Raw genomic sequence first — 24634 nt, 5'->3', positions numbered from 1 at the left:
CTTCATCTGAGAGGGGAGGCTCTGTCTACTCCTATTATGCAGAGAGGCAGAGGCCCCTCACCCACATACCTTTGGAAATTGCAGAATCATAGACTTGTAGAGTTGGGATGCACCTAAGGGTCATCTAGTTCAACCCCGGGCAATGCAGGAATCATAGCTAAATAAAATTTGACAGCCCAACCTCTGTTTAAAAACCTCCGGTCTCCTATTTACCAGGCTAAACATACCCAAATTCCCCCGACTGTTCCTCATAAGGCTTGGTTTCCAGGCCCTTTATCATCTTGGTCACCCTCCTTTGCACATGTTCCAGCTTGTCAATATCCTTCTTAAACTGTAGTGCCCAGAAATGGACACATTTAGTGCCCAGAAATTTAGTGCCCAGAAATGGATTCCAGGTCTGGCCTGACCAAGGCAGAATAGAGTGGCACTATCATTTCCCTTGAACTAGACACTAGAGTTCCGTTGATGCAGCCTAGAACTGCAATAACTTTTTTTTGCTGCTGCATCACACTGTTGACTCATGCTAAGGCTGTGGTCTACTAACACCCCTTGATCCTTTTCACATGTACTAATAATTTGGCTAAAAGTGTGGAAATCAGAGGAAGGTTTTTTGGGGGATCTCATTAAGCTCCCATATATCACACAATGCTAAGAAATGAGGAAGCTGGCCCAAGTCTGGCTCAGTTTGCTTTGATCTTGACAAAATGAAGTTGCACTTTGGTGCTGAAATTGAACGTATGATCAAAGAATCCCAGTGACTGGAGCTGGCATCACCCTGGAAAAGAAGAGTTCCTTGAGAGCCTCCCCCCACCCCCGAAAAAAATAAAAAACTTTGCAGACCAGAACTTGAGAAGAATTCAGAAGAGGGTCTAATTAACATCAGCTTTTTACATGAGAGGCCCTGATGGCATATTAAAAGTTAGGCTGAGGCCAAAAAGACTTTGCAGAAGTTGCACATCTCCTTTCCTTTTACTGGCTACCCATTTTCATTAAGGAGGTGCTCAGAGACGCATTAATATATTATGCTCTGAGAGATGTCAGATTTTTCATCCTTCCCACCAAACCCATCCACCCCTCTAAATTAAAAGGTTCAGGGTCCTAAAGTCAGAGAAAACTCTTCATTATTTTTGCATGCAACTCAGGAATATTCAGCTTTAATCAGAGAAGCAATTTTAGGCCCCTTATAAGACTAATCCCCCTCTCCCAAGGCACAGGATACTCTCACAAGGAAAAATCTTCTTAACTGCCTGCGTTCCCGGTGACTAAAGGAATCATCCGCAGATACTCCTTTGAAAAAGAGCAGGCTCCAGAGGGTGGTGTGGTCAGGCGTTTGCTGCCCCCCCCCAATTCCCCACTTTGCATAGGGCACCTGAGATGGTCAGAGGCAGCAGAGGCAAATCCTTAGTCTCCATACTACACACTTCTTTCAGGTTAAGGTGTGCTGGCAAAGGCTGCTCTAACCACTACACCACACTGTCTAACATTGGTGAAATGCTCCCCAGGTTTGAGTGAACTGCTCTCCACTGGGCTGCTAATAGATCCACCCACCCCCCGACCCACCTGGAACCTTGGAAAATGCAACCTGCTCCCCAATACTGGGAGGTTCATCAGCCAGCCAGCCAGCTGTCAGCCATTCGAGGGCCAGGTTTACATAGTCTGATTGGAGAACCCTTGGACTTTGGACCGCTGTCGCATGAGACGTCTGTCCAAAGGGGAAATCTGCTGATGAGGCGTCTGCTTCATTCTTAATTCACTGCCAAATGAGATACGGTGCGATGTAGGTCAGTGAACCAATAGATGACCTTCTCACCCAATGAGCATGGCTCACTATGGTTCCTCTGCTTCTTCCTGAGCATCGATGGAAGCGTGATGGGCCTGGACATAACACACCTTCTAGGGTCTCCTCACTCAGCTCTCCCTCTCTCTCTCTGCGGCTATAACAAGGACTGCTTGACTGCCACAACGTTGACCGTAGCCTTGGGCAAACAAGGTAACTGCGCTTGACACAGGAATATGGATTAGTTAGCAAAGAGATTACGGCATCAGAAGCCATTCAGCATTACAGAGGGCTAGCACAGTGAAGGCAGATTTCAACATGACTTTCAGGCTGCAGGAGAAGGAGCGAGGTGGTACTGCAGGGGCCCTGCCGCTGACTCTGCTAAAATACCAACTCCAGAAGGCTCCTCCCTCAGCTGTCATCCTTTCTGTCAGAGTACAGCAGGGGTGTCAAACTCAAATTCATCGGGGGCCGCATCAGCAGTTTGGTCACCCTCAAAGGGCCGGTTGTATCTGTAGGAATATGTGTAAAGTGGAGGTTTCCTGTGTAGAACGGCCGGCGCCGCTAGAGGGCAGACGTTCTCTGGCTTATAAGCTGCCGCGCATGCGCTGAAGAGGCGGCTTTCTTGTGTCAAAAAAAAAAAGAAGCGAGAATAAAAGGTGAAGACTGGCGGCCGGCGGCAGCTACACGGGCCACATGACAAGGCCTGGCGGGCCAGATTCGGCCCGCGGGCCTTGTGTTTGACACCCGTGGAGTACAGGAAGAGAGAGAAAGGCCAGCAGAGCCTCTCCATCAACTCTGCAACGTCTGACTCCTCGTCTCCTTGGAATCCGTCCAATCCAGCTGGCCAGCAACTCTACGCTACGAAATAGTGCAGAGTTTACTTGCTTTCCTCCTCCCTCCTAAACCTTCTTGTCCCCTTTTGTGCTGTGTCTTTCATATTGTAAGCCCAAGAGCAGGGACTGCCTTCTCACAAACAATTTGTAAATGTTCTTTTTCTGCTAAGTAAAGGTAAAGGTAAAGGTACCCCTGCCCGTACGGGCCAGTCTTGCCAGACTCTAGGGTTGTGTGCTCACCTCACTCTATAGGCCGGGAGCCAGCGCTGTCCGCAGACACTTCCGGGTCACGTGGCCAGCGTGACAAGCTGCATCTGGCGAGACAGCGCAGCACACGGAACGTCGTTTACCTTCCCACTATAAAGCGGTACCTATTTATCTACTTGCACTTAGGGGTGCTTTCGAACTGCTAGGTGGGCAGGAGCTGGGACCGAGCAAGGGGAGCGCACCCCGCCACAGGGATTCGAACCGCCGACCATGCGATCGGCAAGTCCTAGGCACTCAGGTTTTACCCACAGCGCCACCCGCGTCCCTTTTCCTGCTAAAGAGGGAGATAAAAAATGCTATAAACAAAGAAACACCTAAAGGGTTCTGAAGGCAAGCAAACAGAGGAGGCTGTCTCATCCCAAAGACTTGGAGACCCCTCACCCCACTTAACAGCAGCATTGAGGAGACTAACAGACCTGATTCATGCAGCACAAACCACCAGGATAGGGATAAGGAACCCCAGGCCTTCCAGGCCTCTCAGTATCCCCACGCCAATGGCCCATCTAGTCCAGCATCCTGTTCTCACAGCAGCCAACTGGATGCCTCAATGGGAAACTAGCAAGCAGTAATCAAGCATAAAAGCATTCAGAAGCACATTTGTCCGGTCCTATTATCAGCACATGGAAGGAGGAATCGCAATTCTAATTGGAACTGGGGCTGGAGAGGGAAAGGTGGGAATTCCCTGCCACCCCCCCCCCAATCCAGTGTACTGCTTCCAGGCGATGCACTGAGCATCATGCCCAAACCTGGCCATGAAACTCTTTTTGACAATCTGTTTCTCTAGATGCACAGTAACATAATTTAAAAATTAAAAAATAAATAAAATGCTGGCTGGGTGGAAAAACAGCAACGACATCTGAGCATATTTGGAAGCCCTTTCACATTTTTTCATACTTTGTGGAAGCCAACAGCATCCATCAGCGCAACAGCCGCCTTTTGCCCAGCGAGTGTCCAAGTGCCATGTCAGTTCAGCTGGGACTTTGGGGCACACGAGGCTATAAATAAATGGAGGAGAGATAGGGAGAGGCGACCTGTTGCCAAGTTGGCTCTGCTCGCTCCTTTCCTCAGGAGGCGTTTGAGAGACAAAATAGCTTTTAATTGGAACGTGGGCGGAGTGTGTGTGTGTGGGAGGGGGGGTGTCAATGCTTTCTTACCGGGAGATCTGGTTTGATACAATAGGAAACCGCAAAGCAAGAAGAATGGGATTATAATGTTCATTTAAAAATGGTATATATGGGTGGGGAAAGCAAGGACGAGATACAAACCCACCTTCTGTCAAGTACTTCATTCCTAAGTTATTTAACACGTTTTTATCCTGCTCGTCAGATTTAAAAAAAAAAAATTAAATAAGGCTAGCAGAGTAGCTGGAAGATCACTACAACTCCCATGTGGTTGGCTTAGCTGATGGCAGTTGTAATCCAAGACATCTGGAGGGAACCAGGTGGGGGAAAGGCTGTTTGTTGAAGAGCCACAAGGAGGCCCCAGCAGGCCTGGCCTGTAACCTGGAATCTAGAATAAGATCAGTCCAATGGCCCATCTAGTCCAGCATCCTGTTCTGATAGCAGCAGACCAGATGCCCCCTATAGGAAGCCTGCAAGCAGGATCCAACTGCAAGGATCCTTCCCAACTTGCCATTCCCGCCAACCGGCATTAAGAGGCATATTGCCTCCAATAGCAGAGGTAAAAATATGCCTCAGAATCCTTTACCACAGGCCAGGGTTCCTCAGCCTGACCTCTAGGCGGAATGTCAAAAAGGCCCTCTTTTAATTTTTTAAAAAAATAATTAAAATTAAATAACAGTCATTATTGGTGCCATTCCATGCCACATCCACACCAGACATTTAAAGTGCTACAATACTTTAAACAGTCAGGGCGTCTCCCAAAGAATCCTGGGAGCTGTAGTTTGTAAAAGGTGCTGAGAGTTGTTAAGAGTTGTTATTCCGCTCCCCAGAGCTACTATTCCCCAGAGTTCCCTAGCAAGAGCAATTGATGCTAGGGAGGGAGCTGGGTATGTTTAGCCTGGAAAAGAGGAGACTGAAAGGAGACATGAGAGCCATCTTAAAATATCTAAGGGGTTCTCACCTGGAAGATGGAGCAAGCTTGTTCTCTGCTGCTCCAGAGGGCAGGATCCAAATCAATGGATTCAAGTTAAAGGAAAGGAGTTTCACACTAGACATCAGAAAGAACTTTCTGGAAGCAAGAGCTGTTCGACAGTGGAACCGACTGCCTTGGAAGGCGGTGGACCAGGCTTCCTCAACCTCGGCCCTCCAGCTATTTTGAAACTACAGTTCCCATCATCCCTGATCACTGGTCCCGCTAGTTAGGGATCATAGGAGTTGTAGGCCAAAAAACATCTGGAGGGCTGAGTTTGAGAAAGCCTGTGGTGGACTCTTGGGTCCCTTCCAACTCTCCAATTCTCCAATTCTATTACAGTACTGTTAAACCATTCTGGGAATGTAGATCTGGGGAGGGGAATAAGGGTCTCCTAACAATTCTCAGCACCCTTAACAAACATAAAGGTAAAGGTAAAGGTACCCCTGCCCGTACGGGCCAGTCTTGCCAGACTCTAGGGTTGTGCGCCCATCTCACTTAAGAGGCCGGGGGCCAGCGCTGTCCGCAGACACTTCTGGGTCACGTGGCCAGCGTGACAAAGCTGCATCTGGCGAGCCAGCGCAGCACACGGAACGCCGTTTACCTTCCTGCCAGTAAAAGGTAAAGGTAAAGGTACCCCTGCCCGTACGGGCCAGTCTTGACAGACTCTAGGGTTGTGCGCCCATCTCACTCAAGAGGCCGGGGGCCAGTGCTGTCCGCAGACACTTCCGGGTCACGTGGCCAGCGTGACATCGCTGCTCTGGCAAGCCAGAGCCGCACACGGAAACGCCGTTTACCTTCCCGCTTGTAAGCGGTCCCTATTTATCTACTTGCACCCGGGGGTGCTTTCGAACTGCTAGGTTGGCAGGCGCTGGGACCGAACGACGGGAGCGCACCCCGCCGCAGGGATTCGAACCGCCGACCTTTCGTTCGGCACGCCCTAGGCGCTGAGGCTTTTACCCACAGCGCCACCTGCGTCCCTACGGGATGAACTACAGCTCCCATAATTCTTTGGGGGAAGGTGTGACTTCGTGTATCACTCAGTCCCAGCAGAGCTAAGCAAATCTGCTGCAGATTTTAAACAGTGAAGAGGTGAAAAGATTCCTGATTAATGGAAGGCAGGGGATATGCAGAGGGGCTTGTCTGTCTGCTAGCAGTGGCACAAAGGGGGCAGCCCATCTCCTCAATCTGGGGCCACAGTGTGAAGCATGGCCAGCCCATTCCAAACCACGAGGGCTAAGCATCACCCCCAGTGAGTCTAGGGTATACGCACAGCAGCCTCTGGCAGGGCGACCTCCACAGAGGCTCCTTCTGTTCTGTTGATGTATTCCCCACCCCCCTTGTTCTTACCTGGCTTGACGGCGCTTAGCACAGCCCGGTTTGACTTCAGCACAGCTTCGTAGATCGCCCGCTGGTCAGGGGTGAACTTCCCATTAGCTGGAAACGTGCAGGTGATGTCTGAGCCGTAGCAATAGTACTCGCCTCCCATGTCAAAGAGGCTGTAGAGAAGAGAGAAGTTGAGCACCTGGGAGAAAAGGGGATTCAGGACAGGAAGACTCCCTCCCCTCTAAGCTCAACTTGGACCTGGATTCAAGGTTCAGCAGCACCTGAAAGTTAATCTCCGGGTACTAGGCGATCTGCCCCATCATCAAAATTATTTATTTTTTAAATAAGATTTCTACATCGCTTGATTGTTAAAAAAACCTTCTCAACTTCTCAAAGATAAAATTATAAAATTATCAATAAGAAAGGCTTGGCTACGCAAGAATGTTTTGAGCAGGTAGGGCTACCAGTGATTCTGATGAGAACAGTGACTTATTCTCTTCTCCTCTCATAGGAAGAGAGCTGTTCCAACAGTGGAATGGACTCCCTGAGAAGGTGGTGAACTACCTATATCCAAGCAGAGGCTGGATGGCCATCTGCCAGGGAACCTTGAGCTGTGATTCCTGGATTGCAGGGGGTTGGGATAGATGACCCTTGGGGATCCCATCCAACTCTACGACTCTATGATTCTATGAGGCCAGCTGGTGATCTTGTATCAAACATATTTCTTAAGACTCCCAGGCCCGGCCAGGCCCATCCTCCTTCCTCCCTGGGTCTCTCGTGCCTGACTCCCAGCACCAGGTGGGGACACGTCGTTCCCAGTGTGCTGATCAAACAAGCGGCGATTAAAAGAAGCAGGGCAAAAGCCAGCCTTTGGAGTATGGACTTTTACTGTAAATAGCGTCACACCCACCACATGTACAGGAAAGGTCAGTGTGCCTCCTGTTTTGTCTCAGTGAGTAAGGCAGCCGGCATCGGACAGCACATGGAGCAGCTGATTGCATTTTCTTAAAACAGTGCACAAGCTCTCCTTGTCCGCAGAGGACGACTTCAATGCTGTTGCTTAACTTTGCCAGCTAAGGAAGGATCCACATGGCCCAGGCCCTGGGGAGCAATGTCAAGACTGGACTTGCAATGGCCCACCTTTCCCACAGAGGGTCCAAAGTGTGACCCAGGTGCTGGGGGATGCAGCTCTCACAAGCCAAGGATACTTCCTGCCAGTTGGGGAAGTTATACTGGCTTTTTAACACAAGCACCTTAGTATGAGCCAGCTTTCCAACAGCTTACAGTCAACCCCTGAGAGGCCTGGCTGATGTGCAGAGGCAGCTGTGTTTCCTGCACTGGAGTGGATTGGACTACTTGTCCCTTTTAGTCCCTTCCAATTACATTTCAGTGCTTCTATGGTTCTAGCTCCTTGGGTGCTGACTGTCAGCCAGCCCCCCAGAATCAGCCACTCCTGAACTGGGAAGTACAGTGGTACCTCGGGTTACAGCGCTTCAGGTTACAGACTCCGCTAACCCAGAAATATTACCTCAGGTTAAGAACTTTGCTTCAGGATGAGAACAGAAATTGCGCAGCAGCAGTGCGGTGGCAGCAGGAGGCCCCATTAGCTAAAGTGGTACCTCAGGTTAAGAACAGTTTCAGGTTAAGAACGGACCTCCAGAATGAAGTAAACTCTTAACCCGAGGTACCACTGTAATTACAAGTGCCTGCAAAGCCAAAGGACGCGCGATGGGAGGAGTCTGACTGCTGCATCTCTGCACGAGACAGTTCTGAACCGGCTTCAGTTCAGTCAGACTCTGCTGGGGGTAGATCACTCTGGGCACGGCCTCTGCAGCTGCTCCCAGCGCAGAGGCACAGAGAGGTTTCCTGCTCTCAGAGGTGGCTGTCTCGCTGCCTGCTCCTTCCAGTGAGAAGACGCACCCACGTTACTGAAGACACAGCTGGTGATGCCAAGCCTCTGCTGCAAGAGTCCTGATCGGAGCAGGATCTGGATCTCCCTCAAGGGAAGCATGTGGAGGAACAGCTGGGGTCAGGCAAGGCCGAGCCTGGACTGTCAGGCCCTACAGCATTCCAGCTGCCACCATCTCTGACAGAGAGCCCAGGCTCAGAGCCTTGGAAGCCTGAGAGAGTGCCAGAACACGAAGGAACATAAGGACATAAGAAGAGCCTGCTGGATCAGGCCAGTGGCCCATCTGGTCCAGCATCCTGTTCTTATAGTGGCCAACCAGATCCCTCTGGGAAACTGGCAAGCAGGACCTGAGCACAAGGGCGCTCTCCCCACCTGTGGTTTGCAGCAGCTGGTACTCAGAAGCATTGCTGCCTCCCACTGATAAGCAGAGCTTAGCCATTATGACTAGCAGCCATTGAAAACCTCCTCCTCTAGGAATCTCTTTTAAAGCCATCCAGGCTGGTAGCCAACACAGCCTCCTGTGGAAGGGAGTTCCGCAGGTTACCTATGCGCTTCATGAAGAAGGGCTTTCCTTTATTTGTACTGAATCTTCTAGCATTCAGCTTTCATGTTCCCTGAGTTCCCATGTTATGAAAGAGGGAGGAAAACTTTTCCCCAGCCACTTTGCAACCTTTCCTCATGTTCCCTGATGGAACAAATTTATTACAGTGGTACCTCGGGTTACATACGCTTCAGGTTACAGACTCCGCTAACCCAGAAATAGTGCTTCAGGTTAAGAACTTTGCTTCAGGATGAGAACAGAAATCGTGCTCCGGCGGCGCGGCAGCAGCAGGAGGCCCCATTAGCTAAAGTGGTGCTTCAGGTTAAGAACAGTTTCAGGTTAAGTACGGACCTCCGGAACGAATTAAGTACTTAACCTGAGGTACCACTGTATCTGCTTCTCCAAGATGTAGGGCCAGAACCAGTATTTTTAAACCACAAGTACTGAAATTAGGAAGGACTTCCAAGAGCTGCCCTCACTTGCAAACTGATAGACTCTCCTTGGTTTTTGAACAGAGGGTGGATGATCACTTATCGGCGATGCCGTAACAGTGGGCTGTGAGTGGGTTGAATTACACGACCTTCTAGTTCTTATGACTCCAAAAACTAGATCCAGGGGAAAGGTGAGACAATATCACATTTTTGTCTGGATTTCATACATTTAAGTCACCAATGTCAAGCAAATAAATGTACTGACTCACACAGCTGCAGTATTCTTTTACCCTACTAATCAGCAGAAATGGTTCCCAGAGGGGAAAAGTCATGACACAAAAGGAAAAATAGATGGGTAGGGAGAAAAAAAATAAGCTAACTCTGGCACCTAAAGTTCCTAAAGTTAAGCAGTAGTTCTTACAATGACCACTGGAATGGAAATAGCACAGACTCTGTGTGTGTGTGTGTGTGTGAGAGAGAGAGAGAGAGAGGGGGGGCTAGGGCTGGGGGCTCTTTGACTGTCCTCTGCTCAGTTTACAGAATCAGGCCCTGCAGGCACAGTCAAAATTCTGTTCCCTGTCTGCATTCTTTTGCTGCTCCAAGGCCACTGGTAGTTAATTTTTAATACCGGGGAAGTAGGCAAAGCTCTGGGAAGCCGTTTTACTGGCCCAGGGAGACATGCAATGCTGAAGTCTGAGTCAGGCCATCAGAGCACCCTGTGCTGTACGGCCGCCTCTGACTCACAGCCCCTCTCCAAGGTCTCGGGAGACAGCCATGATCTTTGCTCGGCAATCTACTTTTTCCCTTTCATCCACATGAGAGCCATCCCAGGGAACTGCGTTAGAAGTTTATAAAATTATGCCTGGCATGGACAAAGCAGGTAGAGAACATTTTAGTGCAGTGGTACCTCGGGTTAAGAACTTAATTAGTACTGGAGGTCCGTTCTTAACCTGAAACTGTTCTTAACCTGAAGCACCACTTTAGCTAATGGGGCCTCCCACTGCTGACGCTGCACCGCAGCTGAGCAATTTCTGTTCTCATCCTGAAGCAAAGTTCTTAACCCGAGGTACTATTTCTGGATTAGTGGAGTCTGTAACCTGAAGCATCTGTAACCTGAAGCATCTGTAACCCGAGGTACCACTGTAGTAAGGACAGTAAGAAGCAACAGGACAGAGGTTTAGTTTTTCTCCCTCTCTCCTAATACTAGAACTGGCGGGCATCCAACAAAGCTGAGATGTGGGGAAATTCAGGAAAGATAAAAGAAAGTACCATACTTCCTTCCTGCAGTGCATTGCTAAACTATGGAACTCACTTCCACAGGAGGGCGTGAGGGCCACCAACTTGGATGGCCTTAAAAGAGGATTGGATAAATTCCTGGAGGAAAAGGCTACTAGATGGCTAATAGCCATGGTGGCTCCACAGTTGGAGGTAGCCATGCTTTTGAAGGCCAGTTGCTGAAAGCCGCAGGAGGGGAGCGTGCTTTCTGATCAGGTCTCCCCTTGAGGCATCTGGTTGGCCACTGTGAGAACAGGATGCTGGACTAGATGGGCCATGGGCCTGATCCTGCAGGCCCTTTTTATGTTCTGAATGAAGCACTCTTCCAGTTGCAGGGCATGTGCAGCACTACTTAAAACTTTCCTGGCAACCCACACATCAGCCAGGAGCACCCTCTCTCTGCAACCCAGGGGCATGTCTAGGGTTTTTCTTCCAGCTGGCAGCTGTACAACAGACAGTATCTCACTGCTATGTACTCAAGCGACCTAAGTCAATGGCTGTTTTGATTTAAATGCCTTTAGATCAGCCCTTTGCCAGGCTGGTGCCCTCCAGATGTTTTGGACTACATCGGGCTGCAGAGGGTTATTGGGAAGTGTCACACAAAACATCTGGAGGGCACCAGCTTGGCAAAGGGTGCTTTAAATAGTATCTTACGAGTATGAAATAATTAGCTTTTTTCCAATTCAGGGAACAGACAAATATCATTCTACAAGGGTTTTTTAAATGGCCCTCTAATTAACAGATAACAGAAGAGAGGAATTTGCTGAAGCATTTGCTATTTTAAACAGATGGAAATTCAAAAGGTGGAGGAAAAGGAGATAAGTTGATTTTATTTTTGCTAGCAAAGAAACTGTGATAGAAATTCACTTTAGAAACAAATTGTGTGTTTTTAATGGAAGGTGTCTCTGCATCTTTCATCACAAGATGGCACTATTAACTAAAAAGACTCGGCAAATTTCTTGTGAGTGACTGAATTTTCATATATGGATACAGAGAACTCAGATGCCCTTTTCTCTTTGCAGATCAAGACACGTCAGTGACAGTAAAAGACCGCAACTTTTATAAGCAGCTGCCATTAAAATAAGGATCGAAGTGACGCTCTGGATGTTAAATTGTAATGAATTTTAATTGAGTGTGGCAATTTTAACTGGATAGCGCACAAATTACAATAGTAGGTGTTTTAATGTAGTTTGGCAGTTTCTTCTTGCTTTGTTGTGTTTATACATATTTGTAGTTTGTGCTGAAACTGAAATTGCAATGGCAAGCGGCCAATGCAAATAAGTGTCTGCCTACACCTCTTCAGGCATTTGAGTGAAGATGTGGGGGCTTAAATTCTATCTCATTCTCTATAGTGTGCCAGTTCATGTATTCTGTGCACCTGAATGGAACTATCCCAGCCCTTTTCCAAGAGAGCCACCAGCACGGTGTAGCGATTAAAGTACCAGACTAGGACCTGGGAGAGACTAGGGTTCAAATCCCCCACTCAGCCATGAAGCTCACTGAGTGGCCTTGGGCAAGTGACTGCCTCTAAGCCTAACCTACATCACAGGGTTGTTGGGGGGGGGAGGAGGAGTTAAATAAGCTGTGGGGAGGAACAATGTACACCCTCTTGAGCCCCTTGGAGAAAAAGATAGGGTGTCTGTGTAACAACAGCACACTACCATTTGTATTCAAAAGGAAGACAACCAAAGACTCACGGGAGGAACATTCTTTCTTTGTCCTGTCTCAAATCTGGTACCCTCCAGATCTTGACGGACTACAGCTCCCATCATTCCTGACCATGGACCGTGCTGGCTGCGACAGATAAGTTGTCCAACACCTGCAACTGCAGGCTGCAGAAGGCTTATCTAGCTTTCGTCTTTGCAAACCAACCAACCCAAGAATTTAAAACAGGGGTCAGCAAACTTTTTCAGCAGGGGGCCGGTCCACTGTCCCTCAGACCTGGGGGGGGGGGGGGCGCGGCGGACTATATTTGGAAAAAAATAATAATGAACGATTTCCTGTGCCCCACAAATAACCCAGAGATGCATTTTAAATAAAAGGGCACATTCCACTCATGTAAAAACACGCTGATTCCTGGACCGTCCACAGGCCAGATTTAGAAGACGATTGGGCCAGATCTGGCCCCCGGGCCTTAGTTTGCCTACCCATGATTTAAAAGTTTCCTCTCTTTTTGGCGACAATCTAACAGACTGCATGGACTCAGGGTTTTACTCAGGGCTCCCCCCCCCCCCGGCTGGAACTCACTGGAATTGAGTTTCGCCACCTCTTTGGTGAGTTCTGGCACCCCATAGTCATGGCATGGTGGCACGTCGCCCGAGGGTGTGCTCCAGAGGCGATTGGTGCGGCTGGGTGGCAGCGGAGGGTGAGCAGGTGAAGAAGAGAAGCCCCCCCCCTTTAAAAAGCCAGGAATATACATATAATTTTTCAGTTTCAGCAAACCATTTAATGAACCATTTTATTAATTTTAAGGTGTTCTGCACAATCAGTTTGCAAGATCCTCTGAGCCTCATAACAAAAACGGCTTGAGAGAAACAGGAAAATAAAGACTGAAAGGATATTTTAGAAATGGGAGTACGAGATATTAAAATGGAAACCTTTGCACTTTAAATGTGTAACCTTTGCTTGAGGTAAGAAGAGCTTAAATTCCTAATGGAATGAGGCTAATCTGGTACAAGCAGAAAATCGGATTTTTATCCAGTTTATTGAGGACATTTTAATGTTTTTCCTTATCAATTTGAAATTTCGCAGGCATGAAAAATCCACAGGCAGAGAAATTTTAATCAATACAACCAGAATCTACAGGTATCTTTTTATGTAATTGAAAGCTAACTGCTTTGTATCACAACTACGGTTACTATTAGCTGCCTCTGATGTCTTTTGCAACAGAAAGGTGGGAGTAAAAAAATATGTAATTAATTAATTAATTAATTAATTAATTAATTATGCTTATATCCTGCTCTTCCCTTCAAAAGAGCCCAGGGTGGCAAACAATAAGCGATAAAACAATAAAAACTTATTGCAAAGAGTTGCAATACAGATGCAAAATGGGATAAAGATCTCAACTTAAAAGGATTGTTGAAAGAGGAAGCTGGGAAGGCAACAGAGAGGGTGCCTGTCTACTATTCATGGGGAAGGAATTGAAGAGAGTTGGGCCACTACAGCAAAGGCTTGATTCCTACATTGCGCAGAATGGACCTCCCAATAAGATGGTGCCTGCAGAGTGCTGTGATCAACTGGGTCTATAAGGGGTGAGGTGATCTTTCTAGTATTATTCCTATTCCTATTATTTTATTATTTTGCAAGGCTTCTTGGCAGTAAGCAAGAAGAACCTTCAAAATCTCCCAGGAAAATGCAAAAACAAGCAGTGAGTACAATGATATAAACCAGAACTACGCCTTTTTAAAAAAGGCTTTTAACGTGAGCAAATATACCTAACTGATGCTTCATATACAATGTCTGAACATCATCTGAGGCAGTTTTGCGGAAGGCAGGAGAGAACACCTAAATCCTATTACGGTAAATGACGAAAATGACATTCTCACTTTTTAATGCAACGTCGCCACCATCTGGACAAACAGATCCTAGTACCAAATATTTTCAAACCGTTCCCCTGAACGTATGCATGTCTCAAGATCTGCCAGTAATATGTCTTTTCTGCTCCTCAATGTGCATAGGAACCATGTGTGACCATGCCCGAAACAATGGACCAAAAGGACATTTCCTTCGCAGCAGAAGCAACCACTTTTGAAAAGGGAAAGGTTCTATAGTTATTAAAAAACCTTCTGGAGTTTAGCAAGTGGCAAATGAATCTGAGTGCAGAGGGATCCTATTCACAAGTGATACCCACTGGCCAGGATATGATCACCTGTAAAGCCCTTTGAATCACCAGCATACACATGACCACTGATGATCTATGGTGGAGTAACTATGCCTGGGGAAACACTCATGTCCATTAAAAGACACCCCACTTAAGTGGGAAAATGTGGTGTACTGCTCTTTATGAGGACCTGAGTGCAGCTACGGGCAGCCCAGCCACTTCCAGAGAAAGGAAGCCCCCTGCTGCCACTCACCCCCCCTTTCTGACCACAGGAGTGGAGCTGGCATGGGCTGGAGCTGGGATTTCCCCCTCCTGCCCCTGTATAGTGTAGACCTAACTTTTATACTTTTATACATACTAGGAAAGCAAAATAAAGATAAAATGTGCAACTCGCTTTATTGGTGTATTAGCTTTCTTGCAGGGGCCTGGAACCGAACCTGTTATATCTCTAAGGTATGCCTGTATATACAGTTATTATTATTTCAAGATTATCTGCTTGGGGCTAGAAAACCTGCCAAGTTTAGCTAACACAATGTTGGATTTTATCTACAAGGTATTTATCAAAAGAATGAACAACATCTGATAAAAAAAAGGCAAAGAAGCAACATCTGAAAAAAGGAGCTGCTCTCCTTCCCTTTGGGCAATCCAGCCTTTCATCTCATTCTGCATTTTGCACTGTGCAAAAAAAAAAAAGGGTGGGATGGGGGGAGGGAGAGAAAGAAGCCCTTATTTCATCTGCGGTTAGTGAAATCGTTTACTCCCTCTCTCTCCTCCCGCTAGTGCTTCCTAGGACTCAGTGAAACTGGCTGGTCCCTTAAATTACCTGGCCTACGGCTGCATCCCCACCTTCCCTGGCCACTGATCTTCTTTGGTGGAATCAGGCAGAGAGAGCTGCCACACCCTCTTCTCTCAGTGTTGCGGAGAGTTCGTTTTGGAGGAATATATGGTGCTGGGGAGCCTTATAGAACAGAGCAGGTGGGTGGCATTTGTGCTGGAGGAAAGAGATCTATCTTGTGACTCTGTTCAGAAATACAGCCTGCGCACTGGTGAGAGGGAACAGAAGGATCAAACTCAACCTCACAGATTCCTCTGGCATACTGCAACCCGAGGTATATGGGGGCAGTCTCTTTTAGAAAGGAAGACCAAACCCCCCCCCCCACGCAAACAAGTTGCTCTGCAACTCATATTTCAAAAAGCAACAAGATTTTGCTTCGGGGGTTCTTACAAGGGCGCCAGGTACATCTATATAGCATGCCTGAGGAACGCGATGTTCAAAGAGGATCAGAAAGAGTACAAGGCTCCTACGTGACTCCTTTTGTATTGCAGTAGTTCTCCCACCCATTGCCTTTTTTTTTTTTTTTTTTTGCTAGGCTCTTAGAAGATCTGTGCATGGAAACTGAAAAACCACAGGGACAAAAATTTTGCAACGGGTACAGCATGTCCCACTTAAAGGTACCCCTGCCCATATGGGCCAGTCTTGACAGACTCTGGGGTTGTGCGCCCATCTCACTCAAGAGGACGAGGGCCAGCGCTGTCCGGAGACACTTCTGGGTCACGTGGCCAGCGTGACAAGCTGCATCTAGCGAGCCAGCGCAGCACACGGAAACGCCGTTTACCTTCCCACCAGTAAGCGGTACCTATTTATCTACTTGCACCCGGGGGTGCTTTCGAACTGCTAGGTTGGCAGGCGCTGGGACCGAGCAATGGGAGCGTACCCTGCCGCGGGGATTCGAACCACCGACCTTTCAATCGGCAAGCCCTAGGCGCTGAGGCTTTTACCCACAGTGCCACCCGCGTCCCTATGTCCCACTTATGACAGTGCAAAAGAGAGAAATGATTTCTGGGGAGGGCGGAAAAGCAGAGACCCGAGTAATACATCACAGAAATATGCAGTGGGTGATCTTGATGACAACTGGGGAACGTTCATTTGGGCAGCCAGCACACAATTCTTTCCCCTTGGACTTTACCGGGGAAGCGTGGCTTTACATTACGCAGAGACTGTGTGGCAAGCCAGCACTTCTTGGGGTTTTCCGACAGAGGGCTCCCCTGAGCTGTACAACGAAAAGGCTGAGCAAAATTCCAAACAAGGTATATTCAGCTGACACTAACTTTGTTACAGCTTTACGGGTGCAGATGTGCAAATGACATGATTACTGCTGGGAGATACAGCTATCTGGACTAACAAACTAGCCTTACAAGCAAAGCAACTATTAAATGAGAGTCTTAACACACAAACATAGAAGTTAGTATTCTGAGAAGCAACTTGGAAGGAGAACTGGAAATATTTTGCATGCAGCTGAGTTAGACTTCGAAGCTGCATCAGTAGAGAAAGGAGACTTCATAGAAGTGAGGGCTGGCTCTGCAGCCAGGTGAAAACATCTGGCTGGTGGGGTGGGGTGGGGAGGAAGGGTAGATGAAACCAGCAACTAATGTCTGAATGGTGCAGTTAGGTGTTTTTTTTGAAGTGTTGGCCCGTGTGTGTGCATGTGCGAGGGCATTTGATGCTCTGCTTCAGTCAGCAAATCGTCTTGGGCCAACAGTGATGGAAGTCAACATGCAATTCAACCCCAAACAGACTAGAGATCAGAATCCAAACCTGGACTCATGCTCATTTGATTTAAGAAAATGTGGCAAGCACATCCTCCAATCACTACTGAGATCTGGACCAAAAATTAATCAATCCTCTAGCTAGAAATTTCCAAGCATCCACTGCAAATCCACATATGAACAAAATCCATCTTCTGCCCAGCCTTCTGCCCAAAGAAAATGGTCCAATAACTAACAATTACGCTGCTACTTTATTTTAAAATATTGGCTTTGGGTTTAAATACTAAACAGTTCCAAAACTGGGGGTTTATTGTGTTTTTGTTGTGTAAGCCATCTTAGCTGTGAGTCCTGGAAGACCTGCTCCCTGCCTTGCAGGCTTTTACCCACCTGGTCTGGGAGGACAGAGCCCTGACTCCAGCTACAAAAACTGAGGCTGCAGAAGAAGCCAGAGACCCTCCTGGCTGTCTCCTATCGTAGACCCGGGTCACCAAGCCTGAGCTTCCATAGCCACTGCCCGTCATGAACCACCATTGGCAGGACTGGCAGCAACAGCAGCAGATACGTTCTATTATTAGGATAATATCTTACTTTCTTCTTAATTATGCTGCGTTAAATGTGCATTTTACATTTGTCTTCCTTTAGTAATGTCTTCTTTCAAAATGTTTAATGTTTGTTAACTTTGCTGCGTCAAATGTGCACTCTGTAGTTGACATCTCTCAAAAAGTTTTATTTTGAAACCTTTAAGATAATATTTTAGTCTCCTGTTAATTATGTTGCTTTGAATGTATACTTTATACCTGACTTTCTTCAGTGATGTTTTATTCTGAATTATTTTATTTGATGTTCTAACGTAGACGGCAAACCGCTTTGAGATTATTATTTTTTTTGAAAATACACAGTGGCATGAATAATAAAAAATAACTACCTGGCTACAGGTGAGGGTGGGGGCAGACAGAAGAAAGTAAAACGAATACAAAGGAGGTTGAATACTAAGAGAGTCTCTGCCCCACCCCTAAGCTTGTAGATTGCTGAGGATCCAGGTTCTTTACCAATTTGGCTTAAGAAATAATTAAGATGACCTCACCACCCCAATTTCTTTCTTTGTTCTTGTATGTTATTGAAGTGTATGTCCTTTATTAAATAAAAAATAAAAAAGAAGTAGAAGGAAAAAGAATTAGGTACCTGGACTCTTTGGTGCCAGGACAGGCATCATCATCATCATCATCATCATTATTATTCTTATTATTAAGCATGGTAGACAAAGTTCTATCACAGAGGAATCTTTTACTCACCACAAGTCTCCATCTTCAATGGTTTTCTCATTTGGAGCGCCAGCATGTCCGTAGTGCAGAACTGAGCTATTATGCCCACTGAAACAGCAAAAATAATGACATATATATATGAATCAGTAGTCTTAAACACAGAGAAAGGAAACAATCCAGTGTATGGGGGAGAAAATCTGCACATGTTAACAAGCAGGCAAGCATTTCTGCACATAGAGTAGCTCAGTCTTCCCCATCCTGTTCTGGCTGGGGCAGAAGGGAGACGTTTGGTTTGATGCTGGCTCAACTTACACTGCCATGCCTTCAGGGCCGGATTTAGGTTTGATGGGGCCCTAAGCTACTAATGGGGCCCTTTATATGTCCAGCTGTCCTTTGTCATCAACAAATTGCAGCTGTTTTTTGTGTTGAATATATGCTATATGGCAGGGGTCAGCAAACTTTTTCAGCAGGGGGCCAGTCCACTGTCCCTCAGACCATGTGGGGGGCCAGACTATATTTTGGAGGGGGGGGGGGGGAAATGAACAAACTCCTATGCCCCACAAATAACCCAGAGATGCATTTTAAATAAAAGCACACATTCTACTCATGTAAAAACACGCTGATTCCGGGACTGTCCTCGGGCCGGATTTGGAAGTCAATTGGGCCGCATCCGGTCCCTGGGCCTTAATTTGCCTACCCATGCTATATGGTAATTTATGGACCTAATAGGTATCTAAAGCCATTTTATTGGTTTTATCTTATATTTTGGAAATGTGCATTCAGTTTTCCTTTTTTTTTTTTTTATAATAAATTTTTATTAGTTTTCCATAAATAAAGAATAAACAAAACAAAAACATAGACATAAACAAACAAAAACATGACTTCCCCATACCACCCCTTTCCTGCATTCTTGTTTCAAGATTTTTTAGCAACCCTCTGATCATAACTTAAATATATTTCATGTATTTAACTTCAGTTAATTATTAATACAACTGTAGTTCTTTATCTCTTATAACTCTGAGCCCCTAATTTTCCAAATTACAACAGTTTTTAAGATAAACTTTGAATTTGTTCCAGTCTTCATCCACCGCCTCTTTCCCCCGGTCTCGAATTCTGCCAGTCATCTCTGCCAGTCCCATATAGTCGATCACCTTCGTCTGCCATTCTTCCAACGTGGGTAAATCTTGCGTCTTCCAATACTTTGCTAGAAGAATTCTTGCTGCTGTGGTGGCGTACATAAAAAATGTCCTATCCTTCTTTGGCACCATTTGGCCCACCATACCCAAGAGAAAGGCCTCTGGTTTTTTAACAAACGTTCTCTTCAGAACTTTTTTTATTTCATTATAGATCATTTCCCAGAAAGCCTTAATCTTCGGGCAGGTCCACCAAAGGTGATAGAAGGTTCCCTCCGTTTCACTGCACTTCCAACACTTGTTATTGGGCAAATGATAGATCTTTGCTAACTTAGCAGGAGTCATGTACCACCTGTAGATCATTTTCATAATGTTTTCTTTTAAGGCATTGCATGCCGTAAATTTAACACCAGTGGTCCATAACTGCTCCCAGTCTGCAAATTCAATGTCATGCCCAATGTCCTGTGCCCATTTAATCATATTAGATTTCACCATTTCATCTTGAGTATTCCATTTCAACAGCAAGTTGTACATTCTTGACAAATTTTTAGTATTGGGTTCTAACAGTTCTGTTTCTAATTTTGACTTCTCCACCTGGAAGCCTTTCTTTCTGTCCTGTTTAAATACTTCATTTATCTGTCGATAATGTAACCAATCTCTCACCTTAAATTTCAGTTTCTCAAAACTCTGCAATTTTAGATTTTCACCATCTTGTTCTATAATTTCACAATATTTAGGCCAATTAGAACCCATATTCAATTTTTTCACCTCTTTTGCTTCCATTGGTGACAACCACCTGGGGGTTTTACTTTCAAACAGGTCTTTATACTTAATCCAAACATTATACAGAGCTTTCCTCACCATATGGTTCTTAAAACCTTTATGCAATTTTACCTTGTCATACCATATATATGCATGCCAACCAAATCTGTTGTCAAATCCTTCAAGGTCCAAAATGTCTGTATTCTCGAGGAGCAGCCAATCTTTCAACCAGCAAAACGCTGCTGATTCATAGTAGAGTCTTAAGTCCGGCAGGGCAAAACCCCCTCTATCTTTCGCATCTGTTAATGTCTTAAATTTTATTCTTGGCTTTTTGCCCTGCCAAACAAATTTCGATATGTCTTTCTGCCACCTCTTGAAACAGTCCATCTTGTCTATTATTTGTAATGTCTGAAACAGAAATAACATTCTAGGCAATACATTCATTTTGATAACAGCAATTCTGCCTAACAAGGAAAGTTTCAGCCTTGACCATATGTCTAAATCTTTCTTAACTTCTGTCCAGCATTTATCATAATTGTCTTTAAAAAGATTCACATTTTTCGATGTCAAATTCACCCCCAGGTACTTCACTTTTTTTGCTATCTCCAAACCTGTTTCATTCTGGAATGTCTCTTTTTCTTCATTTGTTAGGTTTTTTTCCAAAACTTTAGTTTTTTGTTTGTTCAGCTTAAATCCTGCAACTTGACCAAATATCTCGATCAGTTCTAAAACTCTTTTTGTACTAGTGATTGGCTGTTGCAAAGTCAAAACTAGGTCATCTGCAAATGCCCTTAATTTATACTCTTTCACTCCGACCTGAATTCCTTTAACCAACTGGTCCTTTCTAATCATGTTTAACAAAACCTCCAGAACCAGTATAAAAAGTAGGGGGGAAATAGGACATCCCTGTCGTGTTCCTTTCTCTATGGCTATCTCTTCCGTTACCACATTGTTCACAATTAGCTTTGCCTTCTGCTCAGAATAAATTGCACCTATACCATTTTCAAAACCTTGGCCTACCCCCATCCCTTGGAGATTCTTTTTCATAAAACTCCAACAAATATTGTCAAAGGCTTTCTCCGCGTCCACAAAAATCAAAGCCGCTTTTCTGTTAATGTTCATTTCCAACAGTTCCACAATGTCTATTATGTTCCTCACATTGTCAGACATGTGTCTACCCGGGAGAAAGCCAGATTGATCCTTATGAATCTCACCTGTCAATACTTTCTTCAGTCTTTTTGCTAAAATGTCTGCAAAAATTTTGTAATCCACATTTAATAATGATATCGGGCGGTAGTTCTTAACCTGGTTCTTTTCAGTCTCGGTCTTTGGTATAAGTGAGATAAAAGCCTCTTTCCACGTTTCAGGTGCCTTTTTCCCCTCCAATATTTCATTGCAAACTTCTTTTAGTGGTTGCACTAAACCTTCTCTCAAAGCTTTATAATATCTAGCCGTCAGTCCGTCTGGTCCTGGAGACTTTCCCAGTTGTGCCTTTTGAATGGCCTCCTCTATTTCCTGTTCTGTTATTTTCTCATTCAAAATCAACTTGCCCTGTTCTGGAATTTTCGGTAGTCCATAATTTTTAAGAAATTCTTCTATTTCTTGTTCATTTACTGGCCCTTGTGTGTATAATTTCCTAAAAAAACTTTGGAAACAGTTACTTATCTCATTTGGCTTATGAACATTCTTTCCCTCTATCTCCAAACAAGTAACTGTGTTCAATTTTTGTCTCTTTTTCAATTGCCATGCAAGGAGCTTCCCACACTTATCTGCAGACTCAAAAGTCCTTTGTCTCATTTGTTTAATTTTCCATTCTATCTCTTGATTTGTCAGTTCCATATATTGCGTCTGATAATATTTTATTTCTCTCAAAATTTCTTGAGACTTTGGTTTTGACCTCAGTTTCTTTTCTCCTTCCTTCATTTTTTCTAAAATTCTTTCTTTCCTTTCATTTTGCTTTTTCCTCTTGATTGAATTCTGTTGTATCAGGAAGCCTCTCATCACGGCTTTACTTGCGTCCCAAATTGTTCTTTTTTCCACATCTGTTCTCAAATTTATCTCGAAGTAATCTTTCAATGTCTTTAGGGCCTTTATACAGAATTGTTCATCTCTAAATAGGGAGTCATTCATTCTCCATCTAAAGGATCCAGTTGTTGTCATTTTCATTTCCATCTTTACGGCATTATGGTCGGAGCAGGTTTTTGGGCAGATTTCTACTTTTTTAATCTTTGTAGCCATCACACTAGATACCCAGATTTGGTCGATTCTCGTCCATGTCATTTTAGATTCCGAGAAAAAAGTTCCCTCTCTCTCGAGAGGATTCTTTGTTCTCCAGATATCAATCAAGTCCATATTTTCCGTCATCTCGAAGAAAGTCTTTGGTAATCTTCCTTCTTTAGATATTGTCTGTCTTTGTGCCTTGTCCATATTTGTAGAAACCACTCCATTCATGTCCCCCATCATTATTATTTTGCAGTCGAGATAATCTAGTAAGGTCTCATGCAACTTCTTAAAAAATTCTGCCTTCCCATCATTTGGTGCATATACTCCAATTATCAAATATTTTTCCCCCTGGATCTGTACTTCAATTGCCAGGTATCTTCCTTCTTCATCCTTAAATTTTAGCTTTGGGTCCAATTTTTCCTTTGCATAAATCACTACTCCTCTCTTTTTTACTTTATCGGAAGATATAAATTCTTGTCCCAGTCTTTTGTTCACCAACAATTTCCTGTGTGCTCTAGTTATGTGAGTTTCCTGTAGACATATCAGATCCAGTTGTTCCCTTTTCAAAATGTGGAAAACCTGTCGTTTTTTTCTGGGATGGTTCAAACCGTTGCAATTCCAGCTTAGAAGTTGCAGAGACATTTTGTTTGTTAGATGTTTGATCCTCCGACTGCTCCAAGTTTTTCTTCCTCTTCAGTTGGCAGTTGTGGTAGTCCAAATGATAGATTTGCAATGTCCGTTAGCCCTCCTCCTTCTGGTGTTAATCCTTGTCCTTCTCTTGCCGGATCCACCGTACCTTTCTGTAGGTCCTCTAGGTTTCTCTCCAAAAAGTACTCTTTCTCCTGTACTGTTCTTATTCTTACTTTCTTCCCTTTGTAGTTAAAGGACAACCCCTGTGGGAATTCCCACCTGAAGGGTATGAAGTTCTTCCTCAGCAAATTGGCAAGATCTCTATAAAAAGTCCTCACTTCCAAGATGTATTTAGGGATGTCCTTAAAGATTTGGACTTGAATGTTTCCAATCACCAAAGCTTTTTGATAATGAAGGTTCAGTATCTTGTCTCTTTCCTCTTTGGTTCTAAAGGTGATCAGACAATCCCTTGACTTCTTGCTTTGCTTTCTACCAAGTCTGAAAGCAGTTGTTATCCCCACTTCATCTTCCTCCAGATCTCCTTGCCAATTTTCCAGAATTGCCTCTGTGAGAAATTCCGCCAGATTGTCCTCTTCTTTCTCTGGAACCTGTCTAAATTTCAGATTTCGTTCTTTCCGTTGTAATTCCAGTAAGGAGAGGGCCGCTTCATGCTCATTCACCTTTTTCTCAATCGGCACAAGTCTTTCCTGTGTCTCCCCTGCGACAGATTTTGCACTCTCTGCAATTTTCCTTGTTTCTGAAGATTCCTGAATCAGTCTATTTATAGATTCTGTATTTGTTGCCACTGATGTAGTATTCAAATCCAATCTTGCTGTAAGTTCTGTCAATTTCTTTGAATTTTCTGCTGATTGCTTTGTTAAGGCCTCAAGGGATTGATTTATTTTAAGCAGTGCCTGTGTCATAGGTTCCATTGATGCTGCTGTCACACTGTCTGGTGCAGGCACTGTGTTGCCAGAGATTGAGCCTCTTTTCTTTTGTGTTAGTTTAGCTTTAGATCTGGTTCTTATCTCCTCTGCCGTGCCACTCATATCCCAAGGCCGTTCTCACAGGAAAAACTTGCAATGGAAAATCCCAGTATTAGTCAGTTACTTTACAATTTTTCCCTCTTAGCCCTCAAGAGGGAGCAGTTAAAAGTTTCCAAGTTAGAAGCAACAAAGAGACAGAAAGCCGGATGTAGAAAATCTCAAGTCCGCCATTAAAGTTGTAAAACTTTTTCTCCAATTTAAATTTGGTTAGTCCAATATCAGTAACAAAGTCCCATTTAAATCTTAAATGTCTTAAAATTTTTCCACCATTTAAGGTATAGTCTATATCCACTTCAAAGTTGTTTTAAAGAGCAGTTTTCCCGGTGTTAAGTCCTGGCAGGTCGTCCCGGGGATCAGAGCAGTGAAAAACTTTGTTTCCCTTTAAATTAAAAGTATCTTCACAAGACTGTCTTTTTTCCCCCTTCTCCTGCCAATCTGGAGGGGAGAGATACTTTTGACAGCTCAGGTTTGACAGTTCGCAACTAAGTTTCTAATAACTGCAGCGAGGTCTTTCGTTGCTTTAAATTCCTGCAGTCCGGGGGGGGCAGACTTCCTTATTTTTTGCCCTCCCGTTTTCAGCCAAATTTTCAATTTTTAAAGGTTCCTAATTTTTTTCCCTTCTTACTCACGGGAATCCAGTCCAGATTTTCTTTTCAGGAAGGAATCGGCGCTCTCCGCTAATGGCGACGCGGCTTCACTCCGCAGGCTGGGTAGCGACTCTCAGCACCGCGCTCACTCCCGATGCCGCTCCGGAGCCT

The 24634-nt window shown here is 45.1% G+C and overlaps 1 protein-coding gene across 1 annotated transcript in view; it reads right to left on the bottom strand.

Moving 5' to 3' along the window:
• PEPD (peptidase D) overlaps positions 1–24634 on the bottom strand; it is a 129478-nt gene that overhangs the window by 9216 nt on the left and 95628 nt on the right. The window contains exons 11-12 of the mRNA XM_028739347.2: positions 18113–18190; positions 6322–6470 (exon numbers count right to left, since the gene is read on the bottom strand). Of these exons, the coding sequence (XP_028595180.1) occupies positions 6322–6470; positions 18113–18190 (227 nt within the window). The remainder of the gene's footprint in view (positions 1–6321; positions 6471–18112; positions 18191–24634) is intronic.

This window comes from Podarcis muralis, chromosome 7, assembly GCF_964188315.1.
Source record: "Podarcis muralis chromosome 7, rPodMur119.hap1.1, whole genome shotgun sequence".
NCBI lineage: Eukaryota > Metazoa > Chordata > Lepidosauria > Squamata > Lacertidae > Podarcis > Podarcis muralis.
The sequence above is the reverse complement of the archived record's forward strand: the minus strand, read 5'-3'. Positions and strand labels throughout refer to the sequence as shown.